This window comes from Coregonus clupeaformis, chromosome 24 (assembly GCF_020615455.1).
Source record: "Coregonus clupeaformis isolate EN_2021a chromosome 24, ASM2061545v1, whole genome shotgun sequence".
In the NCBI taxonomy this organism is placed as follows: Eukaryota; Metazoa; Chordata; class Actinopteri; order Salmoniformes; family Salmonidae; genus Coregonus; species Coregonus clupeaformis.
Genome location: NC_059215.1, coordinates 7,213,154 through 7,238,230, shown reverse-complemented (window position 1 = coordinate 7,238,230; position 25,077 = coordinate 7,213,154). Strand labels below are relative to the sequence as shown.

Here is a 25,077-nt window from a genome sequence, read left to right as displayed (position 1 = left end):
GCATCAGATGACCTGGCCTCCACAATCACTCGACCTCAACTCAATTGAGATGGTTTGGGATGAGTTGGACCGCAGAGTGAAGGAAAAGCAGCTAACAAGTGCTCAGCATATGTGGGAACTCCTTCAAGACTGTTGGAAAAGCATTCCAGGTGAAGCTGGTTGAGAGAATGCCAAGAGTGTGCAAAGCTGTCATCAAGGCAAAGGGGGGCTACTTTGAAGAATCTCTAATATAAAATATATTTTGTTTAACACTTTTTTGGTTACTACATGATTCAATATGTGTTATTTCATAGTTTTGATGTCTTCACTATTATTCAACAATGTTGAAAATAGTCAAAATAAATAAAAACCCTTCAATTAGTAGGTGTGTCCAAACTTTTGACTGGTACTGTATATATATTTTAAAAATGTGTATATTTTTTTGGGTTCCCACGATTCCCCATAGAACTTGTTGGCATGCATTTAGATGCACTCACTGTTTTGGTATTGGCCTAATTTTAGCCCTGTCTCTTTTGCAGACATACAGTATTTGCTTTTGATTGAAGATCACAGTTACAATGACACAGTCTTGGTAGCCTGCTTGTTTATACTTGTCCAAGTTCATTTGATTTTCATGGCACTTTAAATGGTCCAGGCTTAAACCAGGCTTAAACTTCTAACTACCGGTAACAGTCAGGAGAAACAGAGCATTATAGGGTTATCTAAGCACTCCAGCAGAGTCCAAATGAAGATGATGCTTAGTATTGCACCTGCCACCTGATGTTACCTTAAGAATACTCCTTTGTATGTAGAGATAGGTCCTTGCTCTAGAGGAATGTCTCCCCTCCCACAACCCCTCCTCCTCACTGGTGTAGGCCTAGTGACGCTGCTTGTGGATTGAGTAATGGGTTGTCTCTGACTCTGTTCCTGAACAGGCAGCTTGTGTAGAGATGGAGAAATCCTCCCACATGCCATCTGCTCCTAGCCAAGCCCTAGCCACACGTGCCAAAGGGGACCCACAGGACATAGAGACCTTGTTGTCCTCACGGAGCTGCCTCCGTCCGCCTCTCGAGCCCTTCACACTGTGCAATCTGGTGCATGGCACTGGTCAGACTGAAACCCTGCTGAAGTCAAATGCATAGGAAGAAAGAGGCCATGCCAAGAGCCAAGCTGAACATACTTTTTCGCTTTTGTTTCCTTTGTGAGGGGACTCAAGTTCTGTTTCAATCAAGATGACGTGGGGGGAATAGCCCAGACCAGTACAAGTGGCTGAGCCATGCTCAAGTTCTATTCTCATTCCTGTGACACTGTTATATGTCTGTTATTGCAGGGGCCTCAGTGGTTGACATCATGGTCATGGTCAGAACTGGTCTTGATCTGTGACTCCAAGCCCCCGTTGCAATGGCTATCCAAATGATTGCTTACAGTGAAACCCTTAAGATTCTTTAGCAATAATAGGCAGAGATAATTCATTGGTTTGGTTTCCATCTTACCCTCACCATTCGTGTTTGTCCATTTTAGCATAGAGTACAGTACATATCCATGAATTAGTGCTGTGTCTGCATTCCTGGGCGCCTAGCCTACACGGGTCAGAACTATGTAGAGAGGCTTGAGACGGCCACAGAGACAGAGGCCTCTTCTAGAGTCCTGTGCTGTTTCTAGAAAAGAAAGCATTTAGTTTCCCTGAAGGGTCCTCCGCTGAATGGCTTTGACCTTTGCCCTTTCTGAGGATGTCAGTCAGTCTGAATGATTGTTCTTGCTTGGGTGTACCACAGGAGGCTGGAATGGAGTGAATGGAGTGGTATCCATGTCTTTGATGTGTTTGATTCCATTCCATTTATCTCTGTTCCAGCCATTACTATGAGCCCGTCCTCCCCAATTAAGGTGCCACCAGCCACCTGTGAGGTGTACTGTTTTAGAGTGGTTGAGTATAGAATAGAATGGGAATAGAAAATGCTGATGAGCTACATATTGGAAGGAGACAATAGTGGGAAGGTGGCCAGAGTGCAAACAAGTGAAGTGTTTCTTTTTGTTTTCGCACAAAAGGAAGTTAATTTGGCCAGAGGGTTAGACACCATAAAATCGCTTTCAACACAGTTCACGAACAGACACAACAGACATTGCTTGATACAAATATGCCTCTGTTTTGCCTATAAAACAGTCCTATATTTCATTCCTTGTAACAGCCTTTATGATGAGATCATTTGCCAGAGTTTTTTCTTGCATAAATAATTCATTTGAGACAAACATTGCACTCATACTCTGTTCCCTTGTTTTCAATAGCCAACAATAAGGCCCACATCATTGATGTCATCAAAACTAATACAAATGCAAACCATGTGCAGACTATGGGCTGGCTTGTGTTTCCACTGAGTACACTGAGTATTTCTGTGTAATTATTTTTGGCACTGAAATTGCTCCTTATGAATAAACCCATAAGCAGTGTGTGGGACTGCAATAGAGATAAAGCATTGTTGTTACACAGCTTTGAGGTAAATACAAACAATTCTGTCTGGTTTCCCTCATAAGTTCCCCCTAGATATGCATCATCAAATGAGTTAGCATACAAGGTTGTGACCACAGACCATGTATCGAGGTTCTATATCTATGGTTGTGACAACCATCATCTTTCTTTCCTTGCAAATTATGTCATGGCCAAACCTCAACAATGTCAGTCATTCCAATTCCAAGCAGTGCTCAATCATTCCACTCAAACCACATTTTATAATCTCATTGTTAAAACTATCCATGATACTTATTCACAAATTTCTTTGAACGAATATGTGCGTGTACGAGAGAGAGAGAGAGAGAGAGAGAGAGAGAGAGAGAGAGAGAGAGAGAGAGAGAGAGAGAGAGAGAGAGAGAGAGAGAGAGAGAGAGAGAGAGAGAGAGAGAGAGAGAGAGCTTGGCAGGCACAGAGATGTGGGTGATGAGGGGGGCGAAGGGAGCTCATTCATAATTCATGAGATGGGTGGGCAGAGTGCAGAATGGCAATGGCACAGACAGAAACTCTATTACTGAGATGTTAACTCTGCTCTGCCTCTCCAGATTCCTGCTATTTGATTGACCAAGGAAACAAAATTGACTGATTGACCACCAAGGACTTTATCTGTTTACTGCATTAACTGGACATTGGAATTGTGGAGAAACTCAATGCATTGGAGAGTCATGGAGATGATGGGGAAGAGGGAAACCTCTTGTGATTCCACTTGAAGGATTATACTAATGAAAGGTAATGCAGATGTAATGAGTTAATGCGTTCTAATAAGAGGAGGAAAAGTTTTGATAATGGTTGTTGATGAGTTGATCAATGAATCTGATCAATGATCTGTTTTGTTACACTTTGCATCATATATATTTATAAATAACAGGGTAAAATAGTAGTGACATATTTCTTTGGGATTCAAGTAAAGCTTCATAATGTAGTCCTGTGAAGGAGGCTGGTTTTTCATAATGGCTTGAGACTGGAGTTGATTCCTGGGCATGTGTTGCGTTGGTGGATCTATTGTTTGGAAACAGTGACAAAGAGACTCTGTCAGAGAATGTGACAGCGCAGACTGTTGAGTGGGACAGAGATTAAATACTGCTGTTTGGAAACTAAATGGCATTTAATTTTATTTTGTTGTTTTGTGCTAGAAAACATTGTCTTACAAAACAGTTGGTCCCATAAATGTAATGATATTTCATTTCATTTTATTTCATGAAACATTTGAATTGCTTAATCGGTCACTTATAAAACAGTTTCTAGATAAGGGCATCTAGCAGTTCAACAGGATTGGTGGAGGCCATTCACTGTAGAGATGGGGACGCTGGCCAGATTCACTCTATTAATACTGTTATGGCAAGGAATGTCTGCCATCGACGTCCCACTGGAAAGTAAGTCAATACAACCTATTGTGTCCCTGCAAGATGGTGATAACACTTTACAGTGCTGCATATTGTCAAATACAGTATGTAAATTAGTGTACAATCCTAATGCAATCAGGTCTTTAATTTTGACTTGTCAACCTACAGTCAGACAGCCTCCCACCATTATAAAACAGTCGTTGAAGGATCATGTCGTGGACCCCAGAGACAACATGGTCGTTGAGTGTGAAGCCAAAGGCACCCCCCACCCAATGTAAGAACTAACACATCCATAGAACTTTCTTTATAGTTCAAAACCATATAAAAATTGTGAGTAGCTGTAGTACAACTCTTTTAATTACTTGAACCAAATGACTTGCCTTTATCCCTAAGTTTCTCATGGAGGCGTAATGGGAAGTATTTCAATGTGGCACGGGACCCTCAGGCCTCGATGAGGAGACGTTCGGGGACGCTGGACATCTATGCCTGGGCTGACCCGGAGGCCTATGAGGGGGAGTACCAGTGTGTTGCCACCAACGAGTATGGCACTGCATACTCAAACAAGATCAACCTACGTATCTATAGTAAGCTGCCACTCCATTCAGGCTTTTGAATCCATTGTCACAGAGTACATTCGAAAAGCTAGGGCCTCAAACCTTGAAAATGCTCAACTTTGGTGGCAGAACCAAGCAAAGCCTAAAGGGACAAATCACTCCAAAATCAAATTTGTCAGCCATTTTCAGACCTCAAAAGTGGTCTTGTGTTGAGATAAGTCCATGTCCCAGCAAGATTCTGCTCCCTGTGTTAAATGCCTCTAACCTCGTCCTCTTAACCCTATGTTTCCATGTCAGGGTCCCCTCTGTGGCCCAGAGAGGTGTTGGAACCTGTAACGGTGAGTGTTGGTCTCCCTCTGGTCCTGGACTGCAGCCCTCCTCCAGGCCCTCCCAAACCTGAAACCTACTGGATGAGCAAGTGTGAGTAGGCCTATCTCCTATTCTCAAATCAGAAGTGCATCATGTCTAGGAATGGCATTGATATTCTATAACTAATGACAACCACCGATCTCTCGTTCGGAACTGATTATTTTGTGCATATTTTTGTAATATGGTACTTATCCCAAACATTATCTGTATTTATCCTATCGACTCCAGATGACCTTACCAGGAAATGCATACATAACTTTGTATTTAATTTCAGGTTCATCGGGGAGACCTTTCAACTGGCCTCACCAGCCCCACCCCCCAGTCATGCTGCCTATCAAACAAGACCGTAGAGTGTCCATGGGGGTGAATGGAGATCTCTACTTCTCTAATGTCTACGTCAATGACTCTGCCACCGACTACTGCTGCAACGCACGCTTCCCCTACAAAAACATCATCCAACAGAAGATGCCTATAACCGTAAGAGTCCTTACAAGTGAGTATTGGTATGTGGCACAAGGGATGTTGTATAATTTACTTAACTTACTATGTACTAATTGACCTTCCTTAATAAACTGTTACTTTGGTTTGCCCCACATTGTTTTATTTCAGACTATCCCTAATCTGACTCACCATAGCTCTTCTCTGATCTTACTGACCTAGTGCAGTGGTGAGTGTGTGCTCTGCTTCTTTTGTTGTGTTTAATTTTTACTAAGTATACTGTCAAGAATGAACAACCTCCTTGTCTTAACAACCTGACCCTTCTATAACATTGGTCTGCCTTGACACACAGTCTTCAGGCCCAGGATGAGTTAGGCGCCACTGTTTTCTGTCAAACCACAGTTGTAGTCCATGCTGTCAGGATATTTAAGTGACAAAAGTTCTAAACATAGACTTAGATAGACATCGCGTCATTGTATCTGTCCCATTTTGGTGTCTGTGAGAGCACGGGCAGCGCCATTGAGGCCATCTCCATTTTGAAGTGGTCGATTTTCTTGTTCTACTACTTCTATGAGTTGGCAAACAAACTGAAAGGGTGCACATTGCCACCTAGAGTCTGTTATTTGAACAGGTATAAAGCCAAGGTTGGCGATTTACTGCCACCTGCAGTTATGGAATGTTTCCTCACAGGTATAATTCATTGGCTGATCCCTCCTGGTGACCTGGATGGAATTATGTGATCCTTCCTTAAAGATGCAATATGCAGAAATTGCTCCGCCATTTCCTGGTTGCTAAAATTCTAGCACAAGCACTCAGGGTGTAGAGAATCATTGTACCATCTAAACCACTGTGAAATATATTTTCAATAACCAAAAGTATTGTATTTTTAACTGTTTGAAGCTGGCGTACAAAACCGAAAGTAAACTTAACAGGAAGCATAGAAATAAGGCTCATAGAACAGATCTACCGCTTCTTAGACTTGCTTTCAATGAGAATGACAGATCTATAACTCACATTTCTATGTGAATTTGGTCAGGTCGCCCAAAAAGTTACATATTGCAACTTAAACCCATAGGAAGTCCCACCCAGTTGACTACTTTAAAATGGTGAAAGTCCTCAATGGCGCTTCCCATGCTAAAACAAGCTTTTGTGTACTAGAATCCTCTATCTATCTCTATGGTTCTAACTCTGTGTGGTGTGTTTCCTCCACAGCCCGCATGGTGTCTGAGGCCGCCCCCACCTTTCTGTCTCCAGCCGGGAGGTCCAGCTCCCAGACTGTCCTGCAGGGGGAGGAGCTGCTCCTCGAGTGCATCGCTGCTGGAGTGTAAGTGATCCTCGGTCGTCACTAGTTACCACATGCTAAACCCTGCCTATTTATAAAAAAGGTATTCTTAAAATCAGATTTTTTTCACCTAACCCTAACCTTAAATTAAGACCAAAAAGCTAATTTAGTTTTTCATGAATTTTTACGTTATAGCCATGATCCTCTCAACCACAAACTTTTTTGGACATGCTTTCCCAAGGCAATTCAGTTCAGAATCACTTCTTATTTACAACCATGACTTGACCAAGAGGAACAGAAACATGGGACAACACAATAGTTAAAATATAGGAGTACTAGCAGTGCTCGAATTGAGAGGGTAAGCGGGGGTACTACCGTACCCCATGTTAGAAAAAATGAATAAACGCGTACCCTTTGTTAGCTCAATAATTTGAAGGGGAAAAAATGGATCCCGATTTTATTAGGCCTATGCAATCTGTAACAACGCTTTTCTCCGCGATGCTTTAGCCTTGGAAAGTAGATCATGCTGCAGACAGCATAGCAAAGAAAATGCATGTTTAGAACTGATAATTGACTGCATGGCGCTAGAAAGAATGCAGTTAATTGATTCTAGAATGTTATCGATGGACACAGCTTTATATAACCAAAACATACACAGCCTGCCTCTGAAAAAAATTAAATAGAACTCGAGAACGAATCATTTGGGGGGCTGCTGCAGTTCGCGAACGATATTGTGCGAATCTTATGGAACGCCGTTTGGGTCTTTGCGTGTCAAAAAAGATACACGGCAAATAGCACTTTTTGACTTGTTAAATAAGCTTTTAATTTGACACGTCAAATAACTCAATTCTATTATAGAATGTTGTGTGTGCTGAATTTGCACGTGCAAGCCAAGCGCCACCACTACTATCAGTAGCCGTCAAAGCTGTACAAAAAAAGTCTGCAAACAAGCACACACCGGCCACGAACGATGTGTTTAAAATAGCCCGTTGGTAATAAGTCATTATTTGTTCGACCGCAACTTCTGGGGTAGCTAGCTAGCTTTAAGCACACACCGGCCACGAACGATGTGTTTAAAATAGCACGTTGGTAATAAGGCATTATTTGTTCGACCGCAACTTCTAGGGTAGCTAACTAGCTTTAGCTTGGTACCTAGCTAGCACCAATACAACCAGCCTGAAAACAATGACCAGTAGAAACTGCAGTCATTTTCATTATTCTTAGCAATGATTTAGGAATTATTGTGAGTAAGTATTAGCTAGGTAGCCACTTGTTGTTCGCCTATTGAAATTTAACTTTAGTTCATGAAAATAAATAGCTAGCCAACTACGTAACCCTGTTGCCCAAAGCTAACGTCATAAGTAGCCACCTAGCTTCACCTCTTTGAAAGTGATGCAGAAGGTTACAATTGGTGGAATCATGCCATATTTAGACTAGATAATGTTGAACAAGGTTGGAATGTGAAGCAATGAAATAGGGTATCAGTCTACTTGATGACACCCGCAGAACACAACTGTGCAGAGTTTACTCAAATATTAGCGTTGTAGCTCTTATCGCGGGACTGTGACTGTGTTAAATCACCTTTCCCAGTCAGCCTATTGTGTGTATTGACATTCATATTGCACCGTACAGCTTTACCTAAGGATTGGGGATGAATTAAATGGGGTATCAGTCTACTCAATACCCAATAGCTTTTTCCCAACGTCCTCCTCAGAGTTATCAGACACCAAAACATCCAAACACCAAAACATCCAAGCAGTATTGTTTTTCCTCTGAAATAGTGTTCAATACACATAGTAGGTTCCTCTGAAATAGTGTTCAATACACATAGTAGGTTGACAATAAATGTTGCTTAATTCACAGTTGTTTCAGAATCCCGCAATAAGAGCTACAACGCTAATGTTCTCTGGGTGTCACTGAGTAGACTGATACCCCATGTCATTGATCCACAATCCATAGGTAAGGCTCTACAGTGAAATAAGTATGCCCCCAATGCAATTCAAAAGTGTAATACATCCAGTGTGATTTCAACAGATCTTTGTCAAATTAACAAATTATTGTCTTTTGTTGATTTTATATAACAACATTCCAACCTCGTTTAGCATGATCTATTCAATTATGGCATAATTCTACTATTTGTATTCATTTGCATCACTGTCAAATACATAATATTTTGAAGGCTAACCGCAAAGTCCACTGTTGTGGCTAACCCTTATTGTGGCTAGCTTCACATAGATGGGTCCGACCACAATGAATCAAATAAGAACTGTTTTATAAATTAGGGTTATTTTAGATGATGACTCCTAGCGAGATAGTTAGCTAGCTAACTATAGCTACTGAAACAGATTGTCGTTTTGCTTTTGGGGAAGAACATTGTTTGCATCCATCAGCTAGCTAGCTTTTTTTATGACCAGCACTGTAGGTGCGCGAGACAACTTTACCAGCATCATAGCATACGTATCGATGAATAGTTGTGACATTTTATGAAATACGAGTGATAGTGTAATCAATGTGTAATAACTACGTAAAAATTTAATGAACGCGTTAAATTATTATGTGACGTGCAGTCATATTCAGGTCCTGATTGTTCAACAAGTTTATTTGACACGTCAAATAGTGTTATTTGACGTGTATCGTTTTTGACATGCAAAGACCCAAACGGCATTCCATAGAATCTCGCCTGTAGCAGTCAAGCAATTTAATTCCAACAACAGTAGTTCACAATCTATTCCAGTTATGGCCTCAACCAGACATCGTTTCAAAATTCTAATGTATCAAGAATAATCTTAAATGTACGCCTAGCAATCACAAATGTACATTGTTTGAAGCACACTTTTATAAGTCTCAGTAACAAATGACAGCTCCAATAAGCCCCCTGTGGTGAACGAGAGGCTTGTATCATGATTCTTTCAAGTTTTTCGTTTTTTAGGCCCTGAATTAAACAAACCAACTGTTGATGGTATATTTAACGTACAAAAGTATGTGGACACCCCTTCACATTTGTGGATTCGGCTATTTCAGCCACACCCATTGCTGACAGGTGTATAAAATCTAGCACACGCCTTACTGAGAGCTCAGTGACATTCAACGTGGCACCTTCATAGGATGCCACCTTTCCAACAAGTCCGTTTGTCAAATTTCTGTCCTGCTAAAGCTGCCCCAGTCAACTGTAACTGCTGTTATTGTGATTTGTCGGGAGCTTAATGAAATGGGTTTCCATGGCCGAGCAGCAGCACACAAGCGCAATGCCAAGCGTCGGTTGGAGAGGTGTAAAGCTTGCAGCCATTGGACTCTGGAGCAGTGGAAACGCGTTCTCTGGAGTGATGAATCACGCTTCACCATCTGGCAGTCCGACGGATTAATCTAGGTTTGGCGGATGCCAGGAGTACGCTACCTGCCCCAATGCATAGTGCCAATTGTAAAGTTTGGTGGAAGAGGGATAAAGATAAGGGGCCGTTTTTCATGGTTTGGGCTAGGCCCCTTAGTTCCAGTGAAGGGAAATCTTAACGCTACAGCATACAATGACGTTCTAGACGATTGTGTGCTTCCAACTTTGTGGCAACAGTTTGGGGAAGGCCCTTTCCTGTTTCAGCATGACAATGCCCCCATGCACAAAGTGTGGTCCATACAGAAATGGTTTGTCGAGATCGGTGTGGAAGAACTTGACTGGTCTGCACAGAGCCCTGACCTCAACCCCATCGAACACCGTTGGGATGAATTGGAACGCCGACTGCGAGCCAGGCCTAATCGCCCAACATCAGTGCCTGACCTCACTCATGCTCTTGTGGCTGAATGGAAGCAAGTCCCTGCAGCAATGTTCCAACATCTAGTGGAAAGCCTTACCAGAAGAGTGGAGGCTGTTATAGCAGCAAAGGGGGGACCAACTCCATATTAATGCCCATGATGTTGGAATGAGAGGTACGACTAGCAGGTGTCCACATACTTTTGGTCATGTAGTGTATCTCAATTAACAATAATTAAAATAGGACCAAATGCAGGCTCCGGTCACATTTCACATACATCTGTTTAATTTATTTGGTCTTTCACAATAGCTAATCAAGTCAGTGGAACAATTTTGATTCCTTATTATGGGCAAAACATATAGGGTAATTAATGTGCTTATTCTCCATACTTCTTCTACTATTCCACTTCCCAGCTACTTGTTTTAAGCTATGTCCTGGACAGTGTTGTAAGTCATTGAATAGAGAAAACGCTAAATTGAAATGCCTCGCGTATCATGTTTTGTACTTTTACTACTTCAAACCAAGTCGTTAAGTTTTGAATGTTCATTCAACGTTCAAAGCATCCTGAATACACCTGACTTGTGATTTTATTTGGTTTTAATTCCATCCCCCCCAACATAGCATGCCCGTGATTAACTTTCAATAAATCGACCACTGACTACAAGCATGTCAAACCAATTTGTTTATGTCATTTTCCTGGAACTGTTCACTTTTAAATGCCATAAGAACCAGTGCCCTGAAATGGCCTTTGGTTTTCTTACCATATAATAGTCCAACCCCTGTCATCACATGGACCAAAGATGGAGAGGAACTGGACACGACCAACATGAAGGTGAAGAACTACAAGAAGTTACTGCAGATCCCAAAGGCCACGTTTGAGGACGCTGGTGAATACACCTGCACTGCCACAAACAAGATTGGATACCTGGAACACACCATCACTGTCCGGATCAAAGGTCAGCCAATCATCTACATCACATCATCCTGCATCACACCAACACACAGATACAGGGACATGTTCAACATATTTACTCTCACATTGATCTCGATTTGAACTTTACATTTCACTGTTTGATTTCCCTTGGGAGGAAATAGCCCATTCGTTTTATATTCAGTAGTTTGATATAGCCTGGACATGGTTACTTGTCCTTGTATGGGGTTTGATATTCCGGAAATATTTAATATTTATGTAGATTTATGTGATATGATATGTTTGTCTTTTTCTGTTGACCTGATCTCCATGACAGCGGCTCCGTTCTGGTTGGAGAAGCCCAGTAACCTGGTGCTGGCCCCAGAGGAGAATGCACGCTTAGTGTGCCGCTCTGACGGCATCCCCCGGCCCAGTATCCGCTGGTTCATCAACGGAGATACAATCGAGGGTAAGCAAATAACCTAAGCACACTTATAGGTGCAACTCAGATTTTTCAATAATGATATGAATAATATCAGCCATTTTATTACTTAATTTAAAAGGTTATATGGTAAAGTAAGTTGAAACACTAGGAAATAATAGTTTACTTCTCCTTCTCCTATCCTTTCCAGATGCTACTCCAGTCCCAAACAGGGAGGTGTCAGGGGACACAATTACCTTCCGTTCTGTGACTGTGGCAAACACTGGTGTTTACCAGTGCAATGCCTCTAACCAGTACGGCTACCTGTTTGCCAATGCCTACATCAACGTACTGCGTAAGATATTACATTTGTTTGCAGAAAATAACCCTAAACCTCTTTATGCATTGGTATATATGTAAATGCAGAAATTAGGTCACAATTGCAGAATTCTAGTGTGATACAATTTAGTTTTCTGTTCCTCAAGATGCAACACCACGTATGTGGTGTTTGTATTTGAATTCCAGAATATTATGATATTGAATTTGAATGTAATATTTTTGAATTTGTAATGCTCAAATTGAATAATTTAATTCATAAATTGAACTTGTATTTCATGATTTGAAACTGAATTGAATGAATATACCATTCAGTTTTAAAATTCAATTTCAATTTAATTGAATATTCAAATTCAATATTTATACTGTATATTCAGTTTCAATATGGTAGATATTGCATTCATTGTCTGTGTATCAAGTTTTCAAACCATCATTTCAAGTTAATCAAAGTTTCATATACAGTTCCTTGCAAACGTATTCATCCCCCTTGGCGTTTTTCCAATTTGTTTCATTACAACCTGTAATTTAAATTGAAATTAAATTAAATTTTATTTGGATTTCATTTAATGGACATACACAAAATAGTCCAAATTGGTGAAGTGAAATGAAAAAAATTACTTGTTTGAAAAAATTATACAAAATAAATAACGGAAAGTGGTGTGTGCATATGTATTCACCCCCTTTGCTATGAAGCCCCTAAATAAGATCTGGTGCAACCAATTATCTTCAGAAGTCACATAATTAGGTAAATAAAGTCCACTTGTGTGCAATCTAAGTGTCACATGATCTGTCACATGATCTCAGTATATATACACCTGTTCTGAAAGGCCCCAGAGTCTGCAACACCACTAAGCAAGGGATACCACCAAGCAAGCGGCACCATGAAGACCAAGGAGCTCTCCAAACAGGTCAGGGACAACGTTTTTGAGATGTACAGATCAGGTTTGGGTTATAAAAAAATATCCGAAACTTTGAACATCCCACGGAGCACCATTAAATCCATTATTAAAAAATGGAAAGAATATGGCACCACAACAAACCTGCCAAGAGAGGGCCGCCCACCAAAACTCACGGACCAGGCAAGGAGGGCATTAATCAGAGGGGCAACAAAGAGACCAAAGATAACCCTGAAGGTGCTGCAAAGCTCCACAGCGGAGATTGGAGTATCTATCCATAGGACCACTTTAAGCCGTACACTCCACAGAGCTGGGCTTTACAGAAGAGTGGCCAGAAAAAAGCCATTGCTTAAAGAAAAAAATGAGCAAACACATTTGGTGTTCGCCAAAAGGCATGTGGGAGACTCCCCAAACATATGGAAGAAGGTACTCTGGTCAGATGAGACTGGAGCAGTTTTGCCTTGAAGAATGGGCAAAAATCCCAGTGGCTAGATGTGCCAAGCTTATAGAGACTTAAAAAAAAAAAAAATATTTCACCTTTATTTAACCAGGTAAGCCAGTTGAGAACAAGTTCTCATTTACAACTGCGACCTGGCCAAGATAAAGCAAAGCAGTGCGATAAAAACAACAACACAGAGTTACATATGGGGTAAAACAAAACATCAAGTCAAAAATACAACAGAAAATATATATACAGTGTGTGCAAATGTAGCAAGTTATGGAGGTAAGGCAATAAATAGGCCATAGTGCAAAATAATTACAATGAGTATTAACACTGGAATGATAGATGTGCAAGAGATGATGTGCAAATAGGGATACTGGGGTGCAAATGAGCAAAATAAATAACAATATGGGGATGAGGTAGTTGGGTGGGCTAATTTCAGATGAGCTGTGTACAGGTGCAGTGATCGGTAAGGTGCTCTGACAACTGATGCTTAAAGTTAGTGAGGGAGATAAGTGTCTCCAGCTTCAGAGATCTTTGCAGTTCGTTCCAGTCATTGGCAGCAGAGAACTGGAAGGAATGGCGGCCAAAAGAGGTGTTGGCTTTGGGGATGACCAGTGAGATATACCTGCTGGAGCGCATACTACGGGTGGGTGTTGCTATGGTGACTAATGAGCTAAGATAAGGCGGGGATTTGCCTAGCAGTGATTTATAGATGGCCTGGAGCCAGTGGGTTTGGCGACGAATATGTAGTGAGGACCAGCCAACAAGAGCGTACAGGTCACAGTGGTGGGTAGTATATGTGGCTTTGGTGACAAAACGGTTGGCACTGTGATAGACTACATCCAATTTGCTGAGTAGAGTGTTGGGGGCTTTTTTGTAAATGACATCGCCGAAGTCAAGGATCGGTAGGATAGTCCGTTTTACGAGGGCATGTTTGGCAGCATGAGAGAAGGAGGCTTTGTTGCGAAATAGGAAGCCGATTCTACATTTAACTTTGGATTGGAGATGCTTAATATGAGTCTGGAAGGAGAGTTTACAGTCTAACCAGACACCTAGGTATTTGTAGTTGTCCACATACTCTAGGTCAGACCCGTCGAGAGTAGTAATTCTAGTCGGGTGGGCAGCTGTAATTGTTGCAAAAGGTGGCTCTACAAAGTATTGACTTTGGGGGGGATGAATAGTTATGCACGCTCAAGTTTTCAGTTTCTTTGTCTTATTTCTTGTTTGTTTCACAAAAAAATATATATATTGCATCTTCAAACTGGTAGGCATGTTGTGTAAATCAAATAATACAAACCCCCAAAAAATCTATTTTAATTCCAGGTTGTAAGGCAACAAAATAGGAAAAATGCCAAGGGGGGTGAATACTTTCGCAAGCCACTGTATTCAAGTTTGATTCAATCTATTCTCTTCTAACTTTCCTGGCTGGCAAAGTACCAGGATGTTGTCTCAGGTTTTGAATCTGAATTTAGAGAACTGCATTTGAAAACTGAATCTGAATGCATCTAAGAAGTTGAATATATGAAACTTGAATAAACTTGAAATGACAGTTTGTAAACTGGATACGCAGACAATGAATGCAATATCTACCATATTGAAACTGAATGTATAAATATTGAATTTGAATGTAAATTTATATTGAATTTAAAACAGAATGTAATATTCATTCAATTCAGTTTCAAATCATGAAATAAAAGATCAATTTATACATTTTATGATTTAATTTGTGCATTACAAATTCAAAAATATTATATTTAAATTCAATATCCTAATACAAATTCAAAATTATACCATTTCTGTTGGCACTAAAATCGCTCCATAGCCAGGAATGAAGATAAAAAGCATATGGTAGTTGTCTATTGTCTCATCTTCCTTTCTGTAGATGCAACGCCACGTATCCTCAGGCCCAGGACTGACCTGGTGAAGGTAATTGAGGGCAGCCGCGCCTGGCTAGACTGCCGCTATTTTGGCTCGCCTGTGCCTGATCTGCGCTGGTGAGAACATGTTTATGATGCTCTTCTCTCAGGTGTGTGTGTGTATGCATGTGTGTAACTGACTAACTGTTTTTGCACAGGTCTAAGTTTGGACTGGGAAACCTGGAGGGGAATCGCTTTAAAGTACACAGCAACGGGACACTACAGATCAGAGGCACCCGTATGGATGACCAGGGGACATATCTGTGTATTGTCAGCAACGTAGCAGGACGAGATGAAAACCAGGTCAAACTAGAGGTCAAAGGTGAATGCCCAATAATAGATTTACTGTAACACTTTGCTTCTGCATGTGGTTCAATCTAGAGTTACACTGTTCATGGATCACATTGCAGGTGTTCTCATCATCCGTATCCTCTCTTTTTCAGAGTCAACCAAAATTCTCAAACGCCCAGATAATATGAGAGTCCTCCGGGGGACTGATGTCCGGTTGGAGTGTAAGGCCCAACATGACCCAACGGTTGCCATCACCACCACCTGGCTGAAGAACAAGCAGTTCCTCATCATAGGCTGGAGGTGAGCCTGAATATGACTAGTTGTCCTAACCATTGTAACCATGGGGTTTCTGTTGCCACCCTAACTTCCAAGTTATAGTCTATATCTGAGTATAACTAAAGGCTAAACGGTGAATAGTTCAACTGAATTTGTCAAGATTACTTCGTAATAATAACAGTATTGTGTCCTTTTAATTATCTCCAGGCTGTCGCTGGATGAATCAACTCTGGTCATCACAAACGTCAACAGAGGAGACGAGGGCAATTACACCTGCATCATCAAGACTGAGATGGACAAAAACACTGCCTCCGCCCGCCTGGTGGTGATGGGTAGGACTATAACTTGACACTTAGTTAACATACATAGCTACATACACTGTGTTTCAGCAATTGCATTACATGTTATGTAATGTTAATTGCATTGTATTATGTAAGAGTAGCAGATAGAGAGTTCATAAGCATGCTATATGTTTTTGGAATTTCCATCAAAAGTTTCCTTCCCTTCATCCCAGATCGTCCAGACCCCCCTACAAACTTGCAGTTGTCGGACCCCTTCGAGCGCAGCGTCAGGCTTACCTGGACCCCTGGAGATAGCAATCACAGTCCTATCAAAGGTAACAGCTCTACCTTACAGTCTACACCTCAGGAGCAGGACATCCAGAGGAAACATAGGCCACATATACACCATAGTTTCTTTGAAATGGTCAGAGTTAGCTAACATCAACTGAAGTAATCAGTGTGTTCTTCTGGACTTTTCCTCCAGAATACCTGGTGCAGTATGATGATGACGACTGGTTACCTTTCAAGTGGAGAAACCTTTCTACGTACCCTGGAAACCTCAACTCTGTCATTCTGCAACTGTCACCATTCATTATCTATGAGTTTAGGGTCATTGCTATCAATGACATTGGTATGAGTAAACCCAGTCGCTCGTCAGCCAACTTCCAGACTGGTGGAGCACGTGAGTATTTCATGCTTGATGGGTTTGATAATGTGATATGAATAATGGATTTCTCATTGGCTTCATTAATTGTATTGAACAGGAATACAGCTGACAACACTGATCTTTCATATTCAAACAATTGGACAATGAGCTTTCTAACTTGCTATGATTCTCAGCTCCAGACGCCATCCCTAAAAACATCCAAGGAGTGGGAACATGGAGAAACAACATGATGATCAGCTGGGAGGTGATACAGTCAAAGCTTTTTCAAAAGCTAGTGCTCCATTCATTCATTTGTAACTCAATATTTATTCAATGATGAATAACAACTTTTATTCTGTACAATTAAACTTCCGTGTCTGGTATGCGGAAAAGGCACTAAACAACAGAGAGTGGAACGGGCCCCACTTAAAGTATTTGGTGTGGTGGAAACGGAGGGATTCCAGGGAGGAGTGGAAAAATGCTACCACTTGGTGGTGTAAATACTACATCTATGACACAGACACCTTCACACCCTATGAGATAAAGGTCCAGGCTGTCAATGACTTTGGGCTGGGCCCAGAGTCCCCTGTCATCATAGGCTACTCTGGAGAAGACCGTGAGTATGACCACCCATCCCTTCCTGCAGATACAGATACTCTTTTTTTATACACATTTACAGGTAGCTATAGACCTAGATCGACCCATGCCCATGCCATGAATTAATGGCTGTTTATTGTTTACACATAAAAACGGATCTTTGTGATGTCTATCCCTAGTTGACACTTGCCATACCATAGTGAATTACAACTTCCTGTGGGTGTCTCCCAGGTCCCACTGCTGCCCCCCTCAACCTGCGTGTGTCCAGGATAGAGGCCACTAAGGTCACCGTGCACTGGGACCCCGTGGCTCGCAGCAGCATCATGGGAGAACTGAAGGAATACAAGGTCAGACTACTGGGAATAGGTGGCTTGTTTAGTTTCTGGTTTTCAATTCCAAGTGTGACAATCTGTTATGACAAGGAGAGATCCAGGCTATATTGTTATTCATTAGGAGAGAAGTGGAGGAAGAGCCCTTCACACACTGGCTGCATGAATGAATGGAATAATTAATGAATGACTGAACGAGGGAATAAACAACGGAACAAAAGAGCGAACAAACAAAACAATTAATGCATGTGCTGTGTCCCCCCTATCCCAGGTATACTTCTGGCGAGATAGTAGCCAGCTGAGGTGGCTGAGTGTGAGCAGGGCCATGAAGTCTAAAGCCTTTCCAGCCAGTGGGCCGCGTCTCTCTGGTGTGCTGCCGGGACTCATCCCTTACAGCAACTACAAGATGTACATAGTGGTGGCCAACAACCGATACGAGGGACATCCCAGTAACACCATAGAGTTTTCCACTCCAGAGGGAAGTAAGGAAAAGCATTGTGATGCTGTATTAGATGTGGCAGACACTTTTTCTGTCAGGGTTCTTTTCCTAATCATGTATTTCCCAGTGTTTATTCTCAGACTTGACCTCTGACCTTTGATCTATGTCTGTAGCACCCTCTGCTCCAAGATCCTTCCGAATCCAGCAGAGACATTTGGACACGATCTGGGTGGACTGGGACACTCCTGCAGAGCCCAATGGCATCGTCACCGGATACATACTCAAATATCAGACAGGTAGGAAGACTTCCTCATTAGCCAGGTGAGCAAATAAGGTACAGTATCTACAGTAAGTACAGTACAGTAGGTGCATGTCTCTTAACCATAAGTTCTCATGGCTCACTGCTGTGCACTCTCTCTACAGTGAACGCAACTCAGGGGGAGGAATTGCGTGTTGAGGAATTTCCCCCAAACACCACCAGTTTTGCTGTGCGCCGATATGATCGCTACACCCGCTATAGGTTTACCATAGCAGCACAGACTAGAATCGGGGTAGGAGAGTGGTACACAGAGGAATCACCCCATTATACAACTGAAGGTATAAGACTGCAGGTCAACCACAACACACAATTACAAGCCATTAAACAGCCACACATCTGCAGATTTGATCATGACAATTAATCATGTGTGGTTGTTTACATACAGCTAATGCTCGGGAGCAGGTGGACCTCTCCACTCAGGGCTGGGTCATTGGTGTGATGTGTGCTGTGGCCCTCTTCGTGCTCATCCTGCTGGTCGTCTGCTTTATCAAGAGGAGCCGAGGGGGCAAATACCCAGGTACTGTAGCAATACTCTAGTCCAAAAGATTAACATTATAACATTCTTAGATGGAGAGACAGACCCAACAGATCTAAAACTCAGTGGTGTGTCCAGAGGATGCCCTGAAATCTGATTGGCCACCCCAGTGGCCCCCTCAGAAATTCTGAGATCTGATAGGTTGTTTCTGAATATATTTATAATTATAACAAGACGCGCACCGACAGCAAGATTTAAGCAATCTCACCGGAGAAAGCATCCGAGCAAAACAGCGCCACTCTGTCTTAGTATGTGTAGCCCATGTATCTGATGCTGTCTGTACAAAAAGAGTACAACTGAATGCATTCCACCGAAATGTGTCTTCTGCATTTAACCCAACCCCTCTGAATCAGAGAGGTGCCTTAATCAACATCACCCGCGCCCCTGTAGAGCAGTTGTTGTTGGTGGTTAACTGCCCGCATTGCGCAAGGGCAGAACGGCAGATTTTTCCACCTTGCCGGCTCGGGGATTCAAACCAGCGACCTCTCATTTTCTGGCACAACGCTCTTAACCGCTAGGCTGGGCTACAGATACTAAGACAGAGGGGTGCTTTTTGCCTCACTCGGATGCTTTCTCTGGTGAAATACAGTAGATTCAGCCTCTTGCGAGTTGAAGGAAAAGTATGAAACACGGATCGACATGAATGAGAAATCATTATACGTTTGTTTCTTTTTTTTATTGTTACATTTTTTGAGGAAGCCTGGCCTACTTTTTGAAGTGATTTGTTTGACAATCAGATGAAAACATCATGACTGGTTGTGTTCGTGACACATTAAAAGGTATTCACTTTTTACAGTTAAATTACATGTCTTTACTATAAAGCAGGGGTCCCCAATTACATTCAGCCAAGGTTATAAATAATTTGTACACTGCAAATTGACCACAAGAATCCCAAACAGATATAGTATTTGACAAAAACTAAATAATTTCAAACCTTGATTACATTGGGATACAATCACATATGCTTCTCTATTTATGCGTGGGAATACTTGGGAACAGATTTCCTAAATTAAAATCACATTGAGCTGATTTCCTTGTGATTTTACAGTCTTTTATGTCCAACAATTAAAACTATATATAACAAAAATATATGCAGTATATACCTTTTTTTTATTTTTTGCTCTGAAAACTTGGGGGGCCAAATAAAATAACCCTGCGGGCCGCCTATAGGAGGTCCCATTCAAAAAATAGAGACCCCCTGAATGTCACGGTATAATTCACACTCTGGATGGCACTTTCAAGTTAATTTACTGCTGTATGCTAATACCCTTATATACAAGCCTGACCTTGAATGCAAACACTGTAACAACACTTTTGGAATTGATTTATGAAGCTGAAGCATTTAATGCATTGAACCATCATAATTATATTTTAAAAATTCACCATGCATCAATTAAGGTTCAAAATGTTATGGCCCCTCTTAACTGGGTCTTTGCCCCACCTTGGCCACCCCGTTCAAAATGTTCTGAACACGCCACTGCTAGTGCTATAGTTAAATCACTAGCATAAAGCTTCTGATCCCACAATTGCACTTCATGATCTAATGGATAGGATACATTTACCCTAAGAATGCAGTGCTTATATTATATTTGGTCAAAGTAACAAGACAGAGATTTTTATTTTCAGTACGGGACAAGAAAGAAGTGACATTGGAGCCAGTGGATGACAAAGATCAGGAGGGATCATTTGACTATCGGTAAGCGATATAACAGAACTGTGAAAATCAATTGAGAAAACCTTGACTTGAGATAAGTATCAGTGGTACCAATGCAAGATTTGTGTATGTCAAAGTCAACCACGTACATCATGTATAATAATTTTGTGAAGTAGTCCTTATCATGTCAGTTTCCCTTTAAGACAGCTATGGTATCTAAATCCTTCCAAATGAACAGTGATCTACAGTCATATAAACATGTATTCATACTGTATTATGTCATGGTAATAATATTCAACATTGAAAAAATTCATTTAATTCCCTAACAATATTGTACCATTCGGTGTTATCATTATTTCAGAATAATGTATTTTTCCTGGTAACTCCCCAATCCTCAGAATTGATCTCTCTATTCTGACTACTAATGTTTTCAAAATGTCATCCTTGTTCTTTTCGCCTTTGGACTGCTGAAGGTCTCTGGAAAGGTATGATAAGACAAACACTGACAAGTTTACACCATGTACACTATATTATTTACACCATTTTTACTATATTATTTTGTATTATTTTACTTATATATTGACTGTATTTTATATTTATAACCAATAATCGGAAATCTGAACAAAAGAAACAACATAAAAAAGGTCTGTCTGCAATTCAAAGTATTATCGTTGTTGAAACAAATGAATGGTTTAAGTGATTTGATTGAATGATCAACCATTTGAGGACATTTTATAGCAATGTTCTTCAACACTGTAGCTCTCAATACAATTACTAAACAATCTATTTTAATGTTTCAGGATAAGTCGTGTCACCACCATTCCGTACTCTGCCCGACGGTAAGTATTATAACCAGTTAGTCTAGAACTGTATGGAGAAAGCTGTTAAGCCATAACCACAGCTGCTGAAGCATATCCTCTGATATTGTCCTTTTTCTTCAAGGGAGGAAGAGACTAAAGTTGGCAGGGGCCAGACGACAGTAGACACCATGATGAAACGGACGGATAGTGACGACAGTCTGGTGGACTATGGTGATGGACGGGAGATTGAGTTCAACGAGGACGGCTCCTTCATTGGCCAATACACTGGACACAAGGAGAGGGATGACAGAGACACAGAGTTCAGTGATAGCAGGAGCCAGGAAGCACACTCCCCGATGGCCCACTCCCCCATGAGCCCCATCTACTCATTTGCATAAGGAAACAAGACGTACAATGGGTGTTACACTCAACTAGCACCTGTATAAACAGTTGTATACGCGACTCAGACTGGGTCCGGAATGCCCACTGCCCATTAACTGGGGACACAGGTGTTTCCAAGCAAATCCACCATCTTCTTCAATCCAGGCACACAAGATGATGTGGTTGGAGCCTGGTAGTGTTCCTTTATTCTCATGCTCTGCATTGACACTGGGTTGGTGCTGTAAATGCAATACAGCAGCAATTTAACAAAAAGATGAAGGTTACAGTTAGTCTGGTTACAGTTACGTTTATGAAGTTGTGAGAAGTACATGCTTTTCAAGTGTATTTTGTGGGTGTGGAAGTGCGTGCGTACATACATGTGGGTGTGGAAGTGCGTGCGTACATGCATGTTGATGTGGGTGTGGAATATTTCTACTAATGGAGAGATATTGACTGCACATTAGGCAGAGGGATACATTGATACGTTTATCATGTTGATAAAAGCAGTGACACCTGGTAGAGGAACTATTTATATGATAATTATCATTTATATGATGATTTATATGACAGTGGGAGAAAAATCTTAATTAACTATTCACTGCCAAGTCACTGGTTTCGGCCTGGCAGGATTGCTAAGTGTCTTTTTAACTTTATCTCTACCTGATGGCAGGAAATATGATACCACCTTTAGGGCTCTGTGCCCTTGACTTGTTTGTATGTTGCTTTGTCTAAACATTGATCTGTGAATCTTGGCTGATGTTGTAATTGGTATGTTGACACATTGTCATTGTGTACATACCTTTCAGGACTGTGGGCTGCTTCAACATCTTTCAAAGATAGGCAGATGTCATCTGTAGCCTTAAATGTCTGGACAGCAAATTGTCTACTTTTGGGTGTGAGCAGGAAGCGTAAACACAGACGTAAACATATCCCTAATCAATGTCTCTGGGACCATACTGTACCTTGTTTCCCCCTGCGCACTTTCATTTGTATGAGGAGTTTGTGTAATTGTAATGTATTTAGAAGTTGTAAATGCTATGATATGATTTAATCATTTATTTTCTTTCTGCTAATCATTAATGTTCCTTGTGATTTTGACAATATTAACTGATAAATGTACCTTATACTCACGGTCCTCTAATGAATACACAAATAGATTAAAACACTGTTCTAATTACATGAAATGCTCAAGGTCAGCTGCATATTTCCATCATAAATAATAGTGTTGAAAGTACAATATGGAGGAGCAGCAGTACAGTTTAATCATGTTCTCAAATGATATGGTGCACACGGCATACTGTAATTAACCTTCCAGTCAGGGACTGGTTTTTTTAACTGTACATTATGTCTCTCCCCTTAATATCCCGGAAGGTAGCTTAGTGGTTAAGAGCGTTGTGCCAGTAACTGAAAGGTCGCTGGTTCTAATCCCCGAGCCGACTATGTGAAAAATCTGTCGATCTGCCCTTGAGCAAGGCACTTAACCCTAATTGCTCCTGTAAGTCGCTCTGGATAAGAGCGTCTGCTAAATGCCTCAAATGTAAATGTATCCCGGCACTTGTACAGTGCCTTCAGAAAGTATTCACACCCCTTGACTTTTTCCACATTTTGTTGTTACAGCCTGAATGTTTAAATGGATTAAACTGAGATGTTGTGTCACTGGCCTACACACCCCATAATGTCAGTGGAAATGTTTTTCAACAAATTAATTAAAAATGAAAAGTTGAAATGTCTTGAGTCAATAAGTATTCAACCCCATTGTTATGGCAAGCCTAAATAAATTCATGAGTAAAAATGTGCTTAACAAGTCACATAAGAAGATGCATGGACTCTGTGTACATTAATAGTGTTTAACATGATTTGTTAATGACTACCAAATCTCTGTATGCAACACATACAATTATCTGTAAGGTCCCTCAATCGAGCAGTGAATATCAAAAACAGATTCAACCACAAAGACCAGGGAGGTTTTCCAATGCCTCGCAAAGAAAGGCACCTATTGGTAGATGGGTAAAAAATGTAAAAGCAGACATTGAATATCCCTTTGAGCATGGTGAAGTTATAAATTACACTTTGGATGGTGTATCAATACACCCAGTCACTATAAAGATACAGGTGTCCTTCCTAACTCAGTTGCCGGAGAGGAAGGAAACCGCTCAGGGATTTCACCATCAGGTCAATTGTGACTTTAAAACAGTTACAGAGTTTAATGGCTGTGATAGGAGACAACTGAGGATGGATCAACAACATTGTAGTTACTCCACAATCCTAACTAAAATGAAAGTGAAAAGAAGGAAGTATCTTCCAAAACATGCATCCTGTTTGCAATAATGCACTAAAGTAAAACTGGAAACAATGTGGCAAATAAATGAACTTTATGTCCTGAATACAAATTGTTATGTTTTGGGCAAATCCAACACAACACATCAGTGAGTACTACTCTTCATATTTTCAAGCATAATGGTGGCTTCATCATGTTATGGGTATGCTTGTCTTCGGCAAGGACTAGGGAGTTTTTTAGGATAAAAATTAATGGAATAGACCTAAGCACAGATCAAATCCTAGAGGAAAACCTGGTTCAGTCTGCTTTCCAACAGACACTGGGAGACAAATTCACTTTTCTGTAGGACAATAATCTAAAACACAAGGCTAAATATACACTGGAGTTGCTTACTAAGACGACATTGAATGTTAGGCCTAGTTAGGCCTACAGTTTTGTATTATTGAATGTTAAACCAAGGACAAACCTTCCCAGTTTCAACAAAAGAAGCAAAGGAAATCTTAACACCAATACTGGCATTTTTATGACAAGTTTATCTTGTCATGTCTCTTACTCAAAGGCCTGGATCTTGCATAATGTTTGTTCTACTATGATGACCTGCCCACCAGCCTTCGCTTTGGCTCCCCCTCCTGTCCAGCTCAGGCGTTCGGCGTTGCCAGCCTTCTAGCTGCTGCCAAACCTGCTGCTGGCAAACGACCTTCACTCATCAACCCCGGACTTGTCTCGTCATCTTTACACACACCTGGTTCCAAACCCCACTCTATCACTGTATATATACTCCCTCTGTCATTTGTCTTTGTCGGTCATTGTATATGTTACTTGTTTTCCTGAGAAGAATCTCTCCTACTATTTCCTGAGTACTTTATATTTTTAAACCTGCGACTGCCTCCTGCCTACTCCTCTCTACACTTGGGACAGAATGACCGACACAAGAAAACAGGAGGCAGCAGGACATCCCGACTCTTCCGACTTGTGCCTGGAGCACCTCGGGACTGCCATGGACGAGGTGATCCAGACCGTACGCCAACTGCAGGCTACACCTCCACCTCCACCTTCCCAGCTCCTTACGGTCGTTCCAGCCACCCCACCACCATCTACATCACCCGGTCCGATCAG

The 25,077-nt window shown here is 41.3% G+C and overlaps 1 protein-coding gene across 4 annotated transcripts; it reads left to right on the top strand.

Moving 5' to 3' along the window:
• Positions 1-2,904: 2,904 nt before the first annotated feature.
• LOC121538492 (neurofascin) lies at positions 2,905-23,127 on the top strand. Of its 4 annotated transcripts, none has more exons than XM_041846555.2 (26): positions 2,905-3,211; positions 3,721-4,099; positions 4,219-4,409; positions 4,677-4,799; positions 5,023-5,241; positions 6,399-6,510; positions 10,983-11,167; positions 11,459-11,590; positions 11,754-11,897; positions 15,102-15,213; positions 15,294-15,457; positions 15,579-15,726; positions 15,910-16,034; positions 16,217-16,318; positions 16,468-16,665; positions 16,824-16,894; positions 17,023-17,245; positions 17,458-17,573; positions 17,827-18,037; positions 18,168-18,290; positions 18,418-18,591; positions 18,699-18,830; positions 20,475-20,544; positions 20,976-20,987; positions 21,303-21,341; positions 21,445-23,127. In XM_041846555.2, exons 2-26 carry the CDS (start codon positions 3,780-3,782, stop codon positions 21,698-21,700), a joined length of 3,702 nt encoding a protein of 1,233 aa, XP_041702489.1. In that variant the 5' UTR covers positions 2,905-3,211; positions 3,721-3,779; the 3' UTR covers positions 21,701-23,127. The 4 variants fall into 4 exon arrangements, with proteins under 4 accessions (XP_041702489.1, XP_041702488.1, XP_041702490.1 ...); XM_041846557.2 differs by having other exon boundaries at positions 2,906-3,855; positions 3,994-4,099; XM_041846554.2 differs by having other exon boundaries at positions 2,905-4,099.
• The last annotated feature ends 1,950 nt before the right edge of the window (positions 23,128-25,077 follow it).

Excerpts from the sequence above, each read along its gene's own strand:
- LOC121538492 (XM_041846555.2), top strand. The coding sequence starts at position 3,780 with ATGGGGACGCTGGCCAGATTCACTCTATTAATACTGTTATGGCAAGGA. Across the intron at positions 16,895-17,022 it reads ACATGATGATCAGCTGGGAG|GCACTAAACAACAGAGAGTG; the intron begins GTGATACAGTCA and ends TATGCGGAAAAG. Across the intron at positions 17,574-17,826 it reads GAGAACTGAAGGAATACAAG|GTATACTTCTGGCGAGATAG; the intron begins GTCAGACTACTG and ends CCCCTATCCCAG.